This window comes from Pseudoliparis swirei, chromosome 13 (assembly GCF_029220125.1).
Source record: "Pseudoliparis swirei isolate HS2019 ecotype Mariana Trench chromosome 13, NWPU_hadal_v1, whole genome shotgun sequence".
Classification (NCBI taxonomy): domain Eukaryota; kingdom Metazoa; phylum Chordata; class Actinopteri; order Perciformes; family Liparidae; genus Pseudoliparis; species Pseudoliparis swirei.
The window spans coordinates 1,602,004-1,620,537 of NC_079400.1; the positions used below are offsets into that span (position 1 = coordinate 1,602,004).

At 43.2% G+C, this 18,534-nt stretch overlaps 1 protein-coding gene across 1 annotated transcript; it reads left to right on the forward strand.

Moving 5' to 3' along the window:
- The first annotated feature begins 1,750 nt into the window (after window positions 1-1,750).
- si:ch211-234p6.5 (uncharacterized) lies at window positions 1,751-15,098 on the forward strand. The gene is made up of 24 exons (XM_056430536.1): window positions 1,751-1,950; window positions 5,670-5,739; window positions 5,827-5,925; window positions 6,033-6,105; window positions 6,207-6,307; window positions 7,066-7,184; window positions 7,277-7,492; window positions 7,608-7,893; window positions 8,063-8,122; window positions 8,245-8,388; window positions 9,085-9,144; window positions 9,254-9,334; window positions 9,446-9,598; window positions 9,775-9,873; window positions 10,002-10,110; window positions 10,341-10,405; window positions 10,895-10,999; window positions 11,080-11,149; window positions 11,377-11,426; window positions 11,912-12,031; window positions 12,121-12,477; window positions 12,819-12,940; window positions 13,053-13,162; window positions 13,278-15,098. Exons 1-24 carry the CDS (start codon window positions 1,907-1,909, stop codon window positions 14,477-14,479), a joined length of 3,915 nt encoding a protein of 1,304 aa, XP_056286511.1. The 5' UTR covers window positions 1,751-1,906; the 3' UTR covers window positions 14,480-15,098.
- Window positions 15,099-18,534: the final 3,436 nt, after the last annotated feature.

The window sequence follows — 18,534 nt, forward strand, 5'->3', positions numbered from 1 at the left end:
GTGCCTTTGTACGCGTTGAGGTTATCATTATAGCATAAATATAGTCCCACCAACCAGCCAGGCTGCTTCCCTGTGAGCGTATATATTTAGACTTGACGTCTCCTTGTTCTTATCACAGCTCTTAAAATACCTTTCATATCTTCCTCTTGTCCAGCAACAATGCCAGCTCCCCCGGGGCCTCCGTCGTGGCCCCGCTGTTTCTTTGAGAGCTTTTCTCTCCGTCTAGGTTTTTGATATAATTCATGACACTCTTCTCACCTTAAAGAACCTTACACCTGTTTCCTTGCAGCTGGATTAGTAACGCACCCTCTCTTGTGTACTGAAGAACAGCGCAAGACGCTGACTCAGTGCAACAGAAATGCACAGAGCCTACCATCTGGGGAAATGCTTTTGTATGATTGTGGAAATTGTTAAAGCCCTGACTGATTTTAGTTGTTCAAAGATTTCTTTAGATTTCTTAAGATTGTCTTTAGGATCTATCTTCACTCGTATTTCAATCAACGCACGGCAGCAGCTAGTTCGTCTAAATGAGAGGCGCGTTGTAAAATGCTTCGAGATGAAAATGCCACATAAATGTAATAAATGTCAGTAACTTATACATTGCCGATAACGATATCCATTATCCCAAAGAGATAGGAAACAGGTGCACGAGGCTACCTCAGTGATTAACATCCCTGCCAGACAGGAGAGAAGGACACCTGGGTCTTTGCCACCGTAATGTCCAGATAGGCCCTGGTGCAAGATGCTCAGGACGGAGTGAGGCTGGGTGAGACGAGATGTCCTACTCAGAGTCGCTGGCATCAGTCCCTCCGGTAACAAGGACCTGTCCGGTCTGTCCTGTTTGTGGAGGATCCAAGGCCCGAGGTCGAGGGATCAGACTCTTCCCTCTTTGGAGAGACGGAGCGTGGACCTTCTTCCTGACGCTCGACTCGCTGCCCAGAAAGCTGCTGCTGTCGTCATGCTCCTCGTCGCCGAGCTTCTTTAGTTGATGGACATCTAGTGTGTGAGTGATCTCAGCCTTTCGTTTACACCAACACGTTACCATTTTATTACATTTGGCCCAGTTGCCATATTTTTTAAGTTTCAACGTAGCATTTGGCCGATTTGTTGCCCTCAAACCAAAATATCAGTCTTTTCAAATCACTTTTTGTTGACACATTCCTTACATGTTCTGGGATATTTAAGAAATGTCCCTTTAATAATAATTTTACATGGAGAAATCGTCGAATAAATATCTGTTTCCACGTCAAATCTCAATTTTTCCGACATACACAGATCAGACTCAACACAGGTGACTTTAGGTGACTTTTACTAATTTCCCGCTGGGTCTTTAAAATTCAGTTTCTGAACTTACACTTATATTTTATTGAATGTTTATTAGAGGATTTTTTTTGAATAGATGCTTATTTTAAATATATTTAAAAGGAATCTCACCTAAATCTCTCTGATTTGTTATAGTTCAAGGGTGATGACGATTCAAGGCTTGGCATCCACAGTCAGATGGATATAGCCGAGAAATGAAATTTAACTAATGCAATAGCTGTTTTTTTCTTCTTCTAAATTCCTAAGTCACAAACCCACACTCAGCAAAAGAGAGAGAGGCTGTCAAGGACAGGGCGAGGGAGGGACAGTGAAGAGGAAGGGGGTGTGAGGGCGGGGGGGGGGGGAGGGAGGGGGCTCACAGAGAGTGCACTGTTAGAGGACAGAAGAGTGTTAACAGCCAGCGTAGGTAGACCACCGGACAAACACTGCAGCGACGAGTCCGAACGGAGAGAAGGAGTCAGACACAGAGAGAGAGAGAGAGAGAGAGAGGTTCACGCAGAGAGAAGCCGAGTACAGCGAGCTTTGGACCCCAGGAAGAGGGAAGCTGAGACTGAGGAGATGCTGTGAGGACGACTGCCAGGTGATGGAGCTCGAAGCTGCCGCCAGCAGGCGGGCACATTTAGTCAGGTACAGCAGTACGGCATCTTTACTATGGTTTAGGTCTCGTTTTATTATCTGTAGACTTTAAATATAGTTGCACAACTATTGCTACAGAACTATATATGAGTGTATTTTATCTGAATGACATTAACAGTACAGTTTATAATACAAAATGCAAAAATACTGCTGCTTAAAGTTCACATTATTGTGAATAAGGTCCTGATGTGTGTGTGCAGTTAGAAGTATGATTATATACTGTATCTATAATAAAATAACATAACCACTTCATTTACAGACTCACTTTTCCACTGAAAACCATCCTGATTTATCCGTGGCTGAACTCTTAAAGGCCCGCCGGGGGACTGTAACTCAGCTTTGCCAAGAAAGATATATCTGCTTTATTTCCCTGCAACTGTTGAGCCTTTGATAACCCGACTTAAATCTGAAAAGTCGTGTGAAATACGCCGCGTGCAAAGATCTAGTCTCCTCTCGGGGAATCTTCTCGTCGTGGCCGTGCCTGACGTCACGACTTTACGCATCACGGTCAAACTGAGAGTGATGCTTTTGTCGGCATTAAAAGATGCGAGAATGTTGGAGACATGCAAATGTTTTGGTTGATGAAGAGGAGGACATTTTATTCAACATGCCGTGTGTCCAACTTCACATGATGCTCCGGAGTCCTCGGGCACCACAAAGCGCACTCTGTGCGGTACACAGACCCACCATTTGTCCTCCCTCCATCCCTCTTTAGCATTTTATGTCTTCTCCTCTTCCCCGAGCGAGTGACCCCCGCTGAGTGAGGAGGAGAGATTTTCCAAATATTTCCCAACACCCACGTAACCTCCGTAAGGTTGTCTCCGCTCTGATCTCCAACAAAGACGTGATTGTCTTCTCTCTCGTCGACTCCGTATCGCTCCACTCGAGGGTCGTGGCTGACATCGACTGCGGCAGCGAAACCATTTCAGACCTCCGGGTCACCCACGGGTGCTCGGAAGACGTTTCCCATGAATTTTTATCAGCAAGTTCATCTGTGCCATAATAACAATAACTCTACAGTTACGATAATCTGCAAAGCTTTTCTACAGCAGGTGTAACTTCCAGCAACCGGTTTTAAAATCTGACTACGGATTTATTTTGTTTCATAACATAGAAATGTAAAAAAACGCTTTATAGAAAGATATATTTATCTTTCTATAAAGATTTATACAAAATAACATGAGAAAGTATTAGAGAAATCTACTTTGTTGTAATTCGTAAGTAACACGGCATTTTATATAGTACTAGTTGTAATTGATGACAGAAACATGAGGAATTTAAGAAGATATATCTATATATAAATATATCTATATATTGCATTATTAACAAAGCAAATCAATGTCAAATTGTATGCATATATATATCTATATATATACATATTTATATATATGTAGATATATGCATGTATTCTTAATACTTATATATATATTGCATTATTAAGAATATATGCATATATTCTTAATACTTAATACTATATATATAGACTAATAAGTATTAAGAATATATGCATATATTCTTAATAATGCAATATATATATATATATATTGCATTATTAAGAAAGCAAAGCAATGTCTAATTGTATGCATATACAGGACTGTCTCAGAAAATTAGAATATTGTGATGAAGTTCTTTATTTTCTGTAATGCAATTAAAAAAACAAAAATGTCATGCATTCTGGATTCATTACAAATCAACTGAAATATTGCACTTTTATTCTTTTAATATTGCTGATTATGGCTTACAGCTTAAAACTCAAATATCCTATCTCTAAATATTAGAATATCATGAAAAGTATACTAGTAGGGTATTAAACAAATCACTTGAATTGTCTAATTAACAACACCTGCAAGGGTTTCCTGAGCCTTGACAAACACTCAGCTGTTATAAATCTTTTAACTTGGTCTGAGGAAATATTAAAATTTTATGAGATAGGATTTTAGAGTTTTCTTAAGCTGTAAGCCATAATCAGCAATATTAAAAGAATAAAAGGCTTGCAATATTTCAGTTGATTTGTAATGAATCCAGAATGCATGACATTTTTTTTTTTTTGCATTATGAAAATAAAGAACTTTATCACAATATTCTAATTTTCTGAGACAGTCCTGTATATATATATATTTATATACATACATATAAATATATATGTATATGTATATTAGACATGTAGAAATATATTGAACAAGCATCTAAATGGCATAAACTGAAAGTTGAAAGTCAGAAATGTGTTATATAAGAGTATATAAGAGTTATATTGAACCACAGAGCACACATGTAACAATAACACAGTCTATTGTCTTATAAAGGAGAAGTGGGTTCAGTTGATGTGCAGGTGCAACACAACGTGCTATAATGAGACCTGAGCTAATAAACAAGTCGGCATGACTCAAATAACCTGTCACCCAGTACAGCCCACCCTACGGGTTTAGGACATTTTACTTTCCCCGCCCTACACGCTTTTATTTGGTTCCACGTCTCCAGCAGTCCGAGCTGTAGTTCTGCCTTTCTGCAGTTCGGGACACATTCCAACCCTCTCATAGCGGCCCGGCCCTGCTGCCAGATTGGTTTTCACACAGTCCCCGGGGCCCCGCCTGCCACCACGGCGATGCAGCTGTCACCTGTCAGTTTGGTGGTGGGGATGCGCACCGGCCTGCTGCGGCTCAGAATAGAAGTGGGAGAGTTTTCCCTGGAAGTGGGAGAGCCCAACACCCAGTCTCTGGCAGGATGAACAGTTGACTGGGAAACTATCTCAACTGTATGGGAATGTGGCGTGTGTGTGAGGCTGCAGGCTGCCGCTCACGGAAGTGACCGACTGCTTCTGCAGAGGGAGAGCGGTTGACTTGGTAAGGCCGAATGTCACAGGAACTGTTTATTCGTGTGTGTGTAGAGGTGAGAGTCGGCTCAGTGCTGTGTGGCATGAGGGAGTGTGTGCTCAGAGGTGAGGGTAACTTACAACGGTGGAGATCTTTTTTTATGTGTTTTATTTACTTGATTTAGCTTTTATTAAGAAATCCAGTACAATTTAGATATTTTGTGTATAATGGTGTGTGTGTGTGTTTACCATATGTGTGTATGTGTATCACAAAGTAAATACTATATAACCGTGAATGAAGAAATACTTTCTTATCAAAAATCAGTTAAAAGCTGCTCAGCGCTGTACTCTAATTATTATGGCTTGTATTAATTACTTTTAATGGTTTTTATTACTTACTTTTGATAGTGTGTATTACTTACCTTTTAATGGTTTTTATTACTTACTTTTGAAAGTGTGTATTACTTACTTTTAATGGTTTTTATTTCTTGCTTTTAAATGGTATGTTCTTCTTAAATTTAAAATGATGTACTGTAACTTTGCATTGTGTGTATTTATCCTACTATGAACAAATACACTGTGTGTTATTGTGTTATGTGTTATGTTGTAAGGTCTGTTAAGGGACTACAGATGCAAATCAGCTGAAGCTATGGTGACATTTACATTTTAACTGTACATTTTAAATAAAGATAATAAAAACACACGTATGAAATACGTTAATGTTAGCCGTCAGTTTGGGTGAAAACACTATTTTTTTAATGATATTTGCATCCAGCTCAAGTCTCTCACACGTGTTTACGACTGCAGTCCTCTTGTAATGACCTCGTCCTTCTTTCCAAAGTCTACCGGCTGCTTTCAGCTTTAATCTCTACGTATTTGAACATTTGTGTTTCCACTGCAGAATGGATGACCAGGACAGAGTAAGCCAAACCTCCAGTTTGGCCACCATCTCCTACTTTCCTGTCATGCAGGTTTGTTTGAAGTATTCATGTTCTCCCTCGCTCATGTGTGGATGACTGCGGTCCTGTTAATGCATACCAATGTATTATTATTCTCAGGAACGTGATGGAAAGGTGCAAACATTTGGAAAAAGATGCCTGGCTTCCAAAAGAGACCCCAATTGTCCTGTAGTCATCAGAGGATGGCTCAACAAAAAAGTAATTTTTCAAACACAGTCTGCTTAACTCTTAAATACTTCATCACGTCATGAGAAGATTGAGTGAGTAAAGCGACGAGCGGCTCCTAATGTTTCTCCCTTCTGCAGGACAGCTCTGGGTTGAAGCTGTGGAAGAGGAGGTGGTTTGTCCTCTCCAACTTCTGTCTGTTTTACTATAAAGGTACACGGCTCTCAGCCCAGCAGCTTCTCTTGAATGAACTCCTCTCATGTGCTCTGACTGAACAACGCATCTCTTCTTTTGTCCATTTTCCTTTCTGCCAGACAGTAGAGAGGAGTCTGTGCTGGGCAGCATCCCACTCCCGAGTTACAGAATCCTGTTCTGCACACCACGAGAATGCAAGAACAGAAAGTTCACCTTCAAGGTATCATCATGTGGTCACTCGTCCCATAATGCATTGGAAACTTTTCATCTAAAGTCTTACATTTCAAACTTGATCACCAAAATAAACTTGTTATACGGGAACTATGTTTACTCCACTTAACGTCTATCAATATTTACTGACGCTCATCCAATCAGGTCCAATTAATGGCCGACACCCCGTTACTACAACATGGATTGTATTATGCATGATGCACTGGTCAAGTTTTGTGCTTTTTTGCTTCCATAACATCTTCTTTCAGACTCGCGGAAAGAAAACAAACATTTTAGTACACTAGAAAATTCAGTAAAAATAACAATAGAAAATGCCTCATTCGGATTTGTAAACATTTCAGAAAACTTGTAATATACATAATAATTGTCAGAATGTAAGTTATCAACTGGGAAAGTGTAACGGTGATATTTATTTGTCTGAATACAAAAAAATACAATATTCCCCCTAAAAGGGGCAGGCGAAAATAAAAAGGGAGTTTTTTTGTTGAACCTTTGATAAGTCAAGATTTTTTTTTTTTTTTTTTATATTTTAAATTATTCAATATGCAAATGTTAAATTCACCACCTCCGATGAAGCATGGCTCAAAGTTTTTCAGAAACATGTTGAGAAATATTAATTCAAGCAAGATTTAATAGGGGGTCACTATTGTAACTCCGTCTTTATCTAATTTATAACATTCAGTTTAAGTATGGTTCATCATGGGACAAATAATACTGTAACGCTTTGAATGATTTATGTAAAACTAGGTGGTGCACCAGGGAATGCGCTCTTATTTCTTCAGTGCTGACACCCAGGAGGACATGTTGGGCTGGGTCCGGGCCCTCAGCCAGTCTGCTGCCATGGAGCCCAACGGCTCCCTGAGCAGGTACAGCACATTCACTGTGGACATGAGCGGTTATGCAGTAAATATTAAATATTTCTGAATCTTTATTCTCTGCATCTCTTGTATCATTTCAGGCGTTGCTCGAGTTATCAGGATTTCACACATATAGGTGGCAGCAGTGAGTCGGTGGACTTCCCTAAACCCCCCTCCGGGGGAGCGGCTCCCTCCCAAAGACACAAACACTTCAACAGGACTCTGAGCGAACCGACTCATCTCACCGGCGGGAGGACGGAGACGTCGCGCTCCTCGGAGCCGAGGGGGAGGCGGAGCGTGCGTCAGAGAAACAGCAGGTTGTCAAATCACCTTTTGTGTGTGATTGGCACATATTTAATCCCAGTGCGGTTTACATCCTCAACCACAAAGATCCCAGCTTTGACAGTTCTGTTCTGTTTTCCCCACAAACAGAACGCCGAGCCCTGCTGACTTCAGCAGAAGACGAGCATGCGGCCCACAGCGCGAGGAAGGCTCTCCTTCTGGCCGAAGCACACCACCAGAAATGATGGGAACTGGTTCGTTGACCTCCAGAGACTCGCTGGGGTCACGACCTCACACGCCAGTAGGAAGGGTAGACATTCGACCTCACGATGACTCGGCGCCACACACCCTGTACTACGCACCTGCCTCGCCTAAACTGGAGTTCAAATCCACCCCAAATACTCCCGTCACGGAGAGGTGGCAAAACATATGCAAGGTGTTTTTATTCATCTTAATCATAAACTATGCTCGGGGTCGATTGTTATCATAATGTGTCGGTTCCCACCTTTATTGAAGTGCTATATGTAATTGCTGCAGTAGGACTTTAAGGAAATGTTGCATCACCAGACACCTCATGTTATTCTAATCTTTGTGATTGTTTACAGCCGACACCGCTCTATGGGTCAGTCCATCATATCGCGAGCGGGAGGCGACATTTAGGAAAGGTGATTCTCGTACTAACAATATATTCATGCAAACATCCAGACGAGCGTTCGGCGGCGTGAAGTCGCATCGTGGCCGTGTGTCCTCTGCTCTCATTGTCCACGCGCTCGCTCTCTCCCTCCAGAGCTTCTCCACAGGGCCACATGCAGACTCACTGCCCCCGTTGCCCCCCTCGTCGAGGGCCCCCCTACACCCAAACCACCACCATCACCACCATCACCACCACCACCGCAGCAATGTGTCTGTGTGTGTGCTCCCGCCCGTCATGGTACAGCCCTCTCTGCTCCATACGCTGTCCTGGGGATTTAAGTTTAAACCTCCGTGTGTTGTTTGTGTGTCTCCTCTAACAATAGTAATCATAATAAAACCGTAATACTGTTATATCTAAGCATGGGGACTCATGTGTTCATCAATGTTTTTGCAGATCTTGTATTATGGTACGTGTAATGTACGTCACTGACTTGTTTTATGTCGCTGTGCTTTATTGTCAGTTCTTATTTGTGATTAATACATCATATGATATCATATCATATCTTTCTTTTTCTTTCTTTTTTAATTTTCGTATTGATTAATCAGGATTGTCTGGTGTGAATGTTGGACTTGTTTTTATGTTGATTTTCTGTTTTAATGTCGTTTCTATCTTTCATGCTTTCATCTTTTATCCTGTATTATTTTATTGTAAGGTGACCTTGGGTGACTTGAAAGGCGCCTCCAAATGAAATGTATTATTATTATAGTTATAATAATTATTATTATTATTATTATGATTATTATTATTATATTGTTCAACTCTACTTACATGTTGTGTTTTATATCATGTATATGTAGCAGAGGGCTGAAGGTTGTGCTTTACTGATCTGAAAGAGAACAGCTTAGTCTAATATTCAAGCATTAACCCACATTAACCAACACAACTAATAAGAATAGCACTATTTAACTAAATTATTACCTGGATGCATTTCAGGCAACAAAGCCTGACCCCAGGGACGTCCCACCAATCAGGCCTCTTGACAGTGATGCAGACGTGAGTGTTCTCATTGGTGCCATATGGCTCTTAACCAACAATAGAATACGATGCAGTTATTCATCATCCTATAATATGTTTTATTATTCATTTGTTTTTCCCTCTTCAGATCGTGTTGACACGGTTATGTGGGTGTGACAAGCTGCTCCAGTCTCTTTCGGTAGAACTGGCCCAGCTACAAATGGATAAAGTGGGTAATAATAAGAATACTCATTTAAAGCTATTTCTAATTATTAATTGCAAAAAGCATATTGTGACTGGTTTGAGAGTTAAAAGGAAGCGTTTTTTTATCGTGCTGCAGGACAGCGTCCAGTCTGCGCTAGAGGTGTCCAGACTTCAGCTGGAGGAGTTGAAAGGCCTGGGGCCCAGGGCCCAGGAGGAAGCCCTTACCCAGAAGGCTTTGCTCCAGGAAGAGCTGGTCACAATCCGGGCAAGAGTGTGTGATGTATCGTTGGTGTGTAATAAGCAAAGGGGACATGGAACCATCATGAAATAAATAATGACATTACATAAGTGTAGTTTATTACTAGCATGACTCATTTAAAAGGGATGTAACTTGATCATAAACAATTGATTTACTCGTTGAATCATATTCATTAATTTCACAAATCTTCTCCCCTTTTGATGCAGGAAATGGAGAGAGTGTGGAGTCAATATGAGAGGATGGAGAGTGAACTGTCGGTTATCCGCTCACACCTTCAGCACGTCTGTAACTTTGGAGTGCCACAGGTATTAAGAACTACACACTTGACTGTGTGTTTTTATCATATTTAGCGATTTACCTGACACAAATCTCCAAATCCTACATCCTGAAGACACTTCATGAGTATTATCTTTGGTTTCTTTCTGTTTCTCAGGACCAGTCTCAGGCCCAGAGAGAGCTGTGGATGATGGAGGACATCCTAGCTGGACTAACGATCAACAGGGATCACTTCCGCTTCCTGCTGGGACTCCCGAGGCACCAGAGTACGCACCGCCTTCCTTTCACTGTCACGCGCAGGAGTTTAGGTTTGATTATGTGTCAGGCAAATACGGTTCTGTGTCGGTGTTCTGTAGTGGTGGGTTTAGTTTTGAAGCCCCGAAAGCTTAAATAATTACTCATTTTCTCCATGTTATGCCGCCAATAAGCAAAGTGACTTGGTTCATGTTGATTATGCACGACGTGACGACGGGTGACCTTTTCTGTCTCCCCTCAGTGTTCCAGCCGACATCTCCACGTCCCGGCTCTCCCACCGAGAGGCTGCCGAGTGGACTCCCGGTGGTACGGTGCTCCTGTCCATTGGTTCTTTGTCAGGGACGTTTTCTCTCTGCTTACGAACAAACGTGGAATTGTTGTCCACTCAGTGCAAAGGTTAAATCCATCCGCTGGCGTCTGCGGAGATCTTTCAGTCCCACGCGGTGTTTTCTTACAGTATTTCCACGACATTTGATTTTTTCACTCACAAAATTGCAAATACATACAACTCCTTTATATTTATTTGTGATGTGACTCTTCGTTTTAGAGTTGGTTATGATCATACACTACGTTCCATAGTGGATCAACAGATCAACGGGATTAGCAAGCCAACATTGTCTGGGCCATTTTCTCCCTTTAGATATTAGTGACTGAATGTGTGAATATAGTCTGACAGTTGGGATGACGGGATTGTTGTCCGTCTAAATTATATCGAGGCACGCATCAATCTGGATCAATCTGGTTTGGATGCAGTGAGATCTTCTTTCATATCGCTTGTGACTATGACCCCTGCAGGATGTGGAACCAGAGCCACCACTCCGCCCACCATTACCCCACGAGCTGCAGGAAAGCTTCCACAGCAAGGACCACAGCCATGGCTGGACAGAGTCATCGTATGAGGTGTGACATCTGGACATTACCAATGATAAACATCACCCGGTTAGAAAGGTTTTTACAACTGTTTATTATTTATGTTTCAGGGAGTCTACGGCCACACTGCTGATCCTGGACAGAGAAGAGGAAACGGGAAACCACCAAAAGACACATTTGGTTAGTGCACATATACAAATAGAGTACATGGAAATATTTTAAAGATATCTAAAATATTAAAGATCTTTAATAGATGTTTCATGCAAATGGACATTTTTTTCAGAGCCCTGTATTTTTTTCCTTCTTTTCACCCTCATATTTACTCTGTCCACTCTCTCCTCCCACCTATCCTCTCTCACTCCCTTTGTCCTTCTCCTCTTCCCTATATATTTGTATTTCATCTTTAGAATCAGGTTCAAAGTGGATCCCACCAGATACATCGAATCAATCAACCAAGGTGTGATTCTTCATAGTTTCCTATTTGTTGGTCATAAATATTTCCGGATGCTCGTGATCCAAAAATTCCAAATATAGAAGCAGTCAAAGCTGATTTTTCCTCATTTCAGGCACAGCCAAATTCCAGTTCTTTGATTCTCTCGTCTTCCTTGCAATTAGGGCATGTTGCAGTGCTTGTTGTCGGCGGGAGGGGGAGGCAGAGGCACATGTCTCAGTGCAGTAGCTCAGTCTTCTAACATTGGCCACCCAACCCCCTTTCTCACATGCTCACACACACACTCACACACACACACACACACACACACACACATGTACATGCAGATGCATAGGAACATACGCTATGGACACATACGCGCCTGCACAAACACACAGCTGTAGCAATATTGATTTTGATATAAAAATACATGGTTCTTGCTTTACCTTTTCTCAATGCATGTCGCCGTGGCGTGGGCTTCATTAATGACTCACTCTACATATTTTTTCCAGAAGACGAAGATGACCGAAGAAGAGCAGATTGAGCGGATGCAGAGGAATCAGGACAGGTTAACTAATAAGAAGAAACCTCCCATACCAACTCCAGGTCAAAGTTCAGAGACAAGAGTGGAGGTCTGCCAGATCATGAATCAGTATAACGGACTGAACCACTACAATATATACCGATACACATGTCCTCATCTATCTCTGTATTTCCTTAGGCCCCGTTTCCTTTAAGAGTGACGCGAGTTGTTACAGCTGTGCTGCCATCCTCTATTGTGGCCCGACGGGTTTCTGTGGAGGACCCTCCGCCTGAACTCGACACCCCATTGCCTGAGCAGATTCCACCTGAGATGCACCAACGATGTTCAGGGCGGAAAGGGTCGAACAAGCCGCCCTGGGCTCTGTTGCTGGAAGATCAAAACCACCACGATGAACCTGCAGTCGGGACAAACAGACAGCAGCATCAGGGAATATTGAAGTCTTCCAAGAAGGAGAAACATTCAAAGCTGAACAGAGCCGAGCCGAGGAGCCGGGTTCAAGACGGAGCGGCTGCCGGACATGGGAGTGACGGCTTGGTAAGAAACAATGAAATACATTGAAAAGGAATCAAATACTTGTATAGAGCGTAGCATATTGAGAAAGATGATACCATACCATGCATTGTGTAGTCCATTTCAGTATATTACCCAGCATCGGGAGGTCACTTACAGGATGTTTGCATCAATCAGAGCTTAGACAGGTTTTAACTGATTGTACACTCACATAAAAAAACTACAAAACTCAAATTACAGAAATTCTAAAATAAGTACTCTTGATTCATTAACACCTGTGGTCTCTAAAGTGATGAAGTGATATCTGAAATCAGTCAGTTCAAAAGGCACCATCGGTGTATTTTAATGTGACACTGCTTGAACAGGCAGATGAACAACAAGCTGCCCTCCTGACCCCTGACCTGGAGCCTAACCTCTGTCTGACCCTGGAGCAGCGAGAGGCCAAACTCCGTCGTGTGGAACGAATACGGGAGAGAGTCATAAGGAGGTAAGAATTAGTTTTGTAATTCTTATATTTAAATGAATGCACATGCATTTGACATAATACAGTATGAACGTCTCCGTGAATGTGTTGTTCTATCTATCTGTGGAACTCTCAGTGCAGTCAGACAGAGAGCGGCTCCACGCGACCAACTGGCCATCAGGGGGGAGGGGCAGGAAGTTCATCAGGTGCCCCCCGACACAGCTAGAAAACAAAGGATCAAATCAGGTATATGTTTACCAACATCAACAAGTAAATGATTAGGTAAAAACAATTATTCAAAAGCTGCTTCATCAGCAGAAGTGTCATCTAAAAACACATACATGCTCTGTCCTGTTTTCAGAGCATAGATTCTATGGAAGCTGCGATCACATCCGAGGCTCTGCAGAACTTCAGCTTTGCAGTGGAACAACACAGGAGGAAGAGGAGAGAGAGCGCCATGTGAAAACATCTAAGAGTCAAGTCAAAGACGGGGACAAAACACAGCTCAAAGATCACAGTGTGAGAACAGGGGTTGCCAAAAATAAAAGCAAACGTCCAGCTTCGCCCCATCACATCTCCTCCATGACCGTCTATCACAAAGATGGAGGCAAGGGAATCACAGGTTGCGAAGCTGTAGAGGCGCAAAAGCTGGAAGAACCCGTCACTGATGACAATGAAAGTGATTTTTCTTCGGCCGATCTGAAAGCCAAGTGGTTCCTCTCCACCGACCGGTGTCTCGGGTTCACGCCGTTGCAGATCCCCGGCATCGACTCGTGCAGCGAGGAGATATCAGACGCCGAGAGCCAACCGGCATGCGGCGACGACGCGACGGACTCCAACGAGATGTCGTCCACATTCAGTGAAAGCTTGCAGAAAATGAGGGAGAACCATTCACTCTTCTACAAGATTACATGTGATCTCACTATTTCTGACACAGATATTACAGCGAATGATGTGAATCCGAACGCCCCAACGCCATGCGGGCCAGAGGAAGAAGACCTTCAGATCACTGAATCTGAGACGGATGACGCGACCCGGAATGTCGGGGGATCCTCTAACCAAGAGAGGAAAGGTTCTAGCCGACATCTCTCATCAGACTTTAATGAAAATGTTCACTCAATTAATAATGTACTCAAGGATTCAACCAACGCGGTGTTAAATACCTCAGCCAGTCCAACAGAGGAGGCTTGTGTTTATAATTATAACCCTCAAAAAGAATGTGAAGACACCTCAAGGCAAGACAGACAGTCGGGAGTTAGAGAAGCTGTCCACGGGGCGTCGGTCCAGAGCTCTGCCTCTGATCAGCCACCGGTTGATGAATATGGAAAAACAAGAGAAGGAAAAAGTGTGACGAAGGAGTCCGAGAAAAGGAAGGTGGACCAAGAGAGAGCTAAACAGCTGAGGAAACGTCATAGTTTAAGTGAGGAGAACAGGGAGGCGGCCAAAGGAGAAGGCAACATCCACTCCATCACTCCAGCCAGCTCTCTGAATGAGGGCGGAAGTGTTATTCGAAGTTCCTCTTTTGGGAAGGCTCGAGTTACAGTATTACGGACAAGTTTGTAGAGACAAGAACAGCAAAGGTTTAATGAGCTTGAATCAACAAACTTGGGAAGGAAAACTACTTTTTGTGTTGAGAAAAATGCCTGAAGAAGAGGATGTTAAGGAATCTGCTCCAAATTTTGGATTATATACATGGTAACATGGGAACATACAATGTCATAAATAGTCCTAATATTCTGTAAACTTGAACAATTCCATTATTCATAATATTAGGTGTGAAACGGATGCAGATATAATAGAAAGTCTTGAAAAAAAAACTATCTATTGAAATAATAATAATATTGGTGTCGCACAAATACCTTATGTGTGATTGAAAACATGTCCAGTATTATTTAATTCCTCTCAAAACATGCATCTAACACATATTATAGACGATCGCTGCTCATAGATGGCAACATAACCCTTTTATTGTCACTGTTACAAGGTATGTTTTGTATCTCAAAGATCCTGATTAATAAACATGAGTGCTACGTCGAGACACCGATTCCTGCTCCGTATGTGCAAGAATAACACGAATAATGTAATGTAATCTGTCTTCTTTTTTTCCACGCCATCCCTGGCTGCTTAGGTGCTGCTCTCTGACAAACCCTGATGCAGAATTAAACAGAGACGGTAAAAATGCCTTTGTCACTTTAAATCCTTGCCGTGTCTCAGTCGATGACATCATTGTCTGAGAACACATTACATCACCCCTTCCCAGGCCCTCGCTCTCTTAAAGACAGCACCACCTTATGTTAACTGGGCTACACACACACATGCACACCTACACAGAGAGAAAGAGAGCCGCTCATCTGTTTACAAATATCAATATCAACACGCATATTAATTTAGGACAGCATCTTTAGATTTGGCCAATTTCACAAATGTATTCAAAGGCTACACTTTGGGTATTTCGATGTAACAACATTCACTTTAAGCATTCTCTCCTAAACCAGAGACAGTGAAGGCATTCCAGATAGCATATTAATAAGAGCTTGCGTTTTTTTAATATGCATTATTCATATCTGATGCTGCATGCAGCAGGATTGGGAAAATATAAAGCCAAAATAGGTTATACTCTATGGACGATTTCCATACAATTATTCCTCATACAGTTGGAGTAATTATTTATTTTTCAGATCAGAATATTGGATATTATTATAAATATCCACCTGAGGTTCTTCTCATGGTGGGAAGTTGGGCCTGCAAAGCATCACCCCACACACATGTGTAGCTTTATATTGAAGGAACACATCAATATAGCACTGCTGTGATATCCTAAATAATCTGAATGCATATGTTGTTATGTTTATCATAAACTGTATTAATTAAAATCAGTGATGTGCAGATAACACATTTTAATATTTGGACAATTCCAATATCTGTCTGTCAGTTTATCTCTGACACACACACGCGCTGTATAATTAATCAGGTGTTTGATTGACCTGCGAGTGCGCGTGAATGCGTGGCGCGCGCGTAAATCACAGAGATGCGGAGAATGCTGAGAGAATGTTTCTTTAAGACCCATTACCTTCCAATCCGACAGAGGGGGAGTCTGTGGTAAGGTGGCGTATCATCTCTCTCTCCGCGTCCCCCCCGTCCCGTCCCCCCCCTCCTCCTCCTCGCCGTTTACATGTGGAAAAAGAGAGACAGAAAGAAAGAAGGAAAGAAAAGAAACATACTCTCTCCGGTTTCGGATGAGGGGCACGGAGACCATCGCGATTCGTGGGGATGGAGCTTAAGGAATATTTCACATCAAACATGGACACTACGGGCTCCCCGCGATGACTGTGGTAAGGATGCAACTTCACACCGCCCCATCGAAACCGGGCTTCCATTGAGAGGGAAGAATCACCATCGGGGGACGCGGAAGAGAACAATATGAATGTGATGATAAATGCATGTGTGCACGTGCACGAGTGTGATAACCAGAACCGAACATTGTGTTGTGAAGGATTCAGGGTGGTGGTGGTTTACGTGTACGTGTGTGTATGTGTATTTGTGTGTGAGGGTGTGTGTGTGTGTGTACGCGCGCTCCCGTATGTGTGTGAGGAGAACGAGAGGGGGGGGGGATGTACAATTTTGAACCCAAATATGCTTATATTAGATATACTATGTCAGTGTCGGGCATTGACAGGTGTGTGCACGATTCATTTGGGGCGCGCGTGCTCGCTCCCGTGTGCATAGTGGCGAGGTGATGGAGGGAGGGAGAGACAGACGATAAGATGCTTCTGTAAATTGACCTTCTATGTGTTGCTGGTAATTCATCGCGGCTGTGTAACTATAGCCCGTTGCCGTTAGGAGCTGTTGTAGTGCAACCTCCCCAGCTCGGCAATACGTGCCATGGGGCAATGGAGTTGCCGACAATTCCATACGGTCTTGAGCAAGGCAGGCCCAGCACTGAAAATGTGCGATGTGCATTTTGAGCCATCTCCCTGACGTGATGCTTTCCACAGTCACAGTCGATCTCTGAAGAACTTCGTCTTCCTGCTGTTTGCTTCAATGCATTTGAAAACACGAAGAGCCAATGCAGGAATGAAACCCCTTCCCACAACCACGAAGGTGTTTCTATTCTCTTTTTCTTTCTTTCTTTTTTACTATACGAATGTATACATCTGCTCGTGCTGCGCTCTGGCGCCTATATCAACGACTGGTCTTCCCTCCATACATCCAGAGATTGAGGTATACAGCCACAGAGCTGTCATCTGGAGAGGCTCGTTTCCCTCATCCGCCCAGTGCGCCGGGAGGATGCCAGCGCGAATAAAGCGCGTTACCGTCCAGAGATCCCAGAGCCTCGATTCCCTCTCTACCCAGCTGCCGACAATCACTTATCGATTGCAATGATGCGTTTCTTGGCCAGGGGGTACTGTTTCATGGTATTAGGAGAGAGAGAGAGAGGAAGAGAGGAAGAGTGGGGCGGGTGGGGAAGGGGGGGGGGCGGTCATTATGGGACGCTATATGCTCTGCTGCTATTTAAATGCAAAGTCTGTTATGCATCCGGCGTGCGTGCATTATTTCGCCGTGTGTGTGTGTGTGTGTGGGGGGGGGCTTGACCAGGTCGTCAAACCGGATGCAACAAAAACGATCGCAAAAAGCCTTTTTTTTTTTTTTTACAGTTCTTTTTGTCGGTGGCAAACCACCTTCTCCCCCGCCCTGGTGTCTGGTGGAGGAGAGCGGTGTGTTACTGCTCTCTCCACCTCTGTCTCTCTCTCACACACACACACACACACACACACTTTACCCTTAATGCTCAGTGTATTTTGTTTTAGTTACATGATGCACTAATTGGTGCCTTGTCCTAATCGGTGATGTAGAAACCGTGTGAAGCCGGTCCGTCCACTCCGGGTTCGGTGGCTACAGGCAGGATTCAGTGTAGCTGTGATGATGATGATGATGATGATGATGGAGATGGTGGTGGTGGTGGTGGTGGTAGTGATGATGATGATGGCAATCATAATATGAAACCCCCCCCCCCACACACACACACACACACTCAATCGATTCCAGTGTGTTGACACTGTGACATGAGTCCACCCATTACACCAATGAATCCAGTGCAGCTGCAGTGTAGCTCTACGATAGAGAAGCGTGTTATCGCAGGCTGGCTCATTGCTCCTCCGCCAGTGCCCATGCTCACTCCGCTGATTTCTATGGGAGCAAGAAGGGCAACCGCTCAAAGAAACGGTCTCAATAATGCTCATAAAGCTGTAGTGTTATGGCGTAACACGTCTACGGCGGCATCGTGATGCACCAGACATGTTCTGAGCTGGGTGGTTCTCTAGTTGACTCTCACACACACTCATAAATACACAGGTCCTGCAGCCCAGTGACCCCTCAGCTGACGCTTCAGTCAAAACTGCAGGTTGCACAGTTATGTTTCCTGAACCAGGACTCCAGCACTGAAGGCTTCTGTTTTCCCAGCACGGACTCGTCACGTGACACATAGGAACACAGTGAACTATTACTGTATATACAGTAGTCTGCAGTAATTGTTCTGTGTTGCCCCTGCTGAGCTAATAGAGCTGCTGGTAATGGCGAGTATCCCAAGATGAGTGGGAGAAATACGACTATTTCAAGTG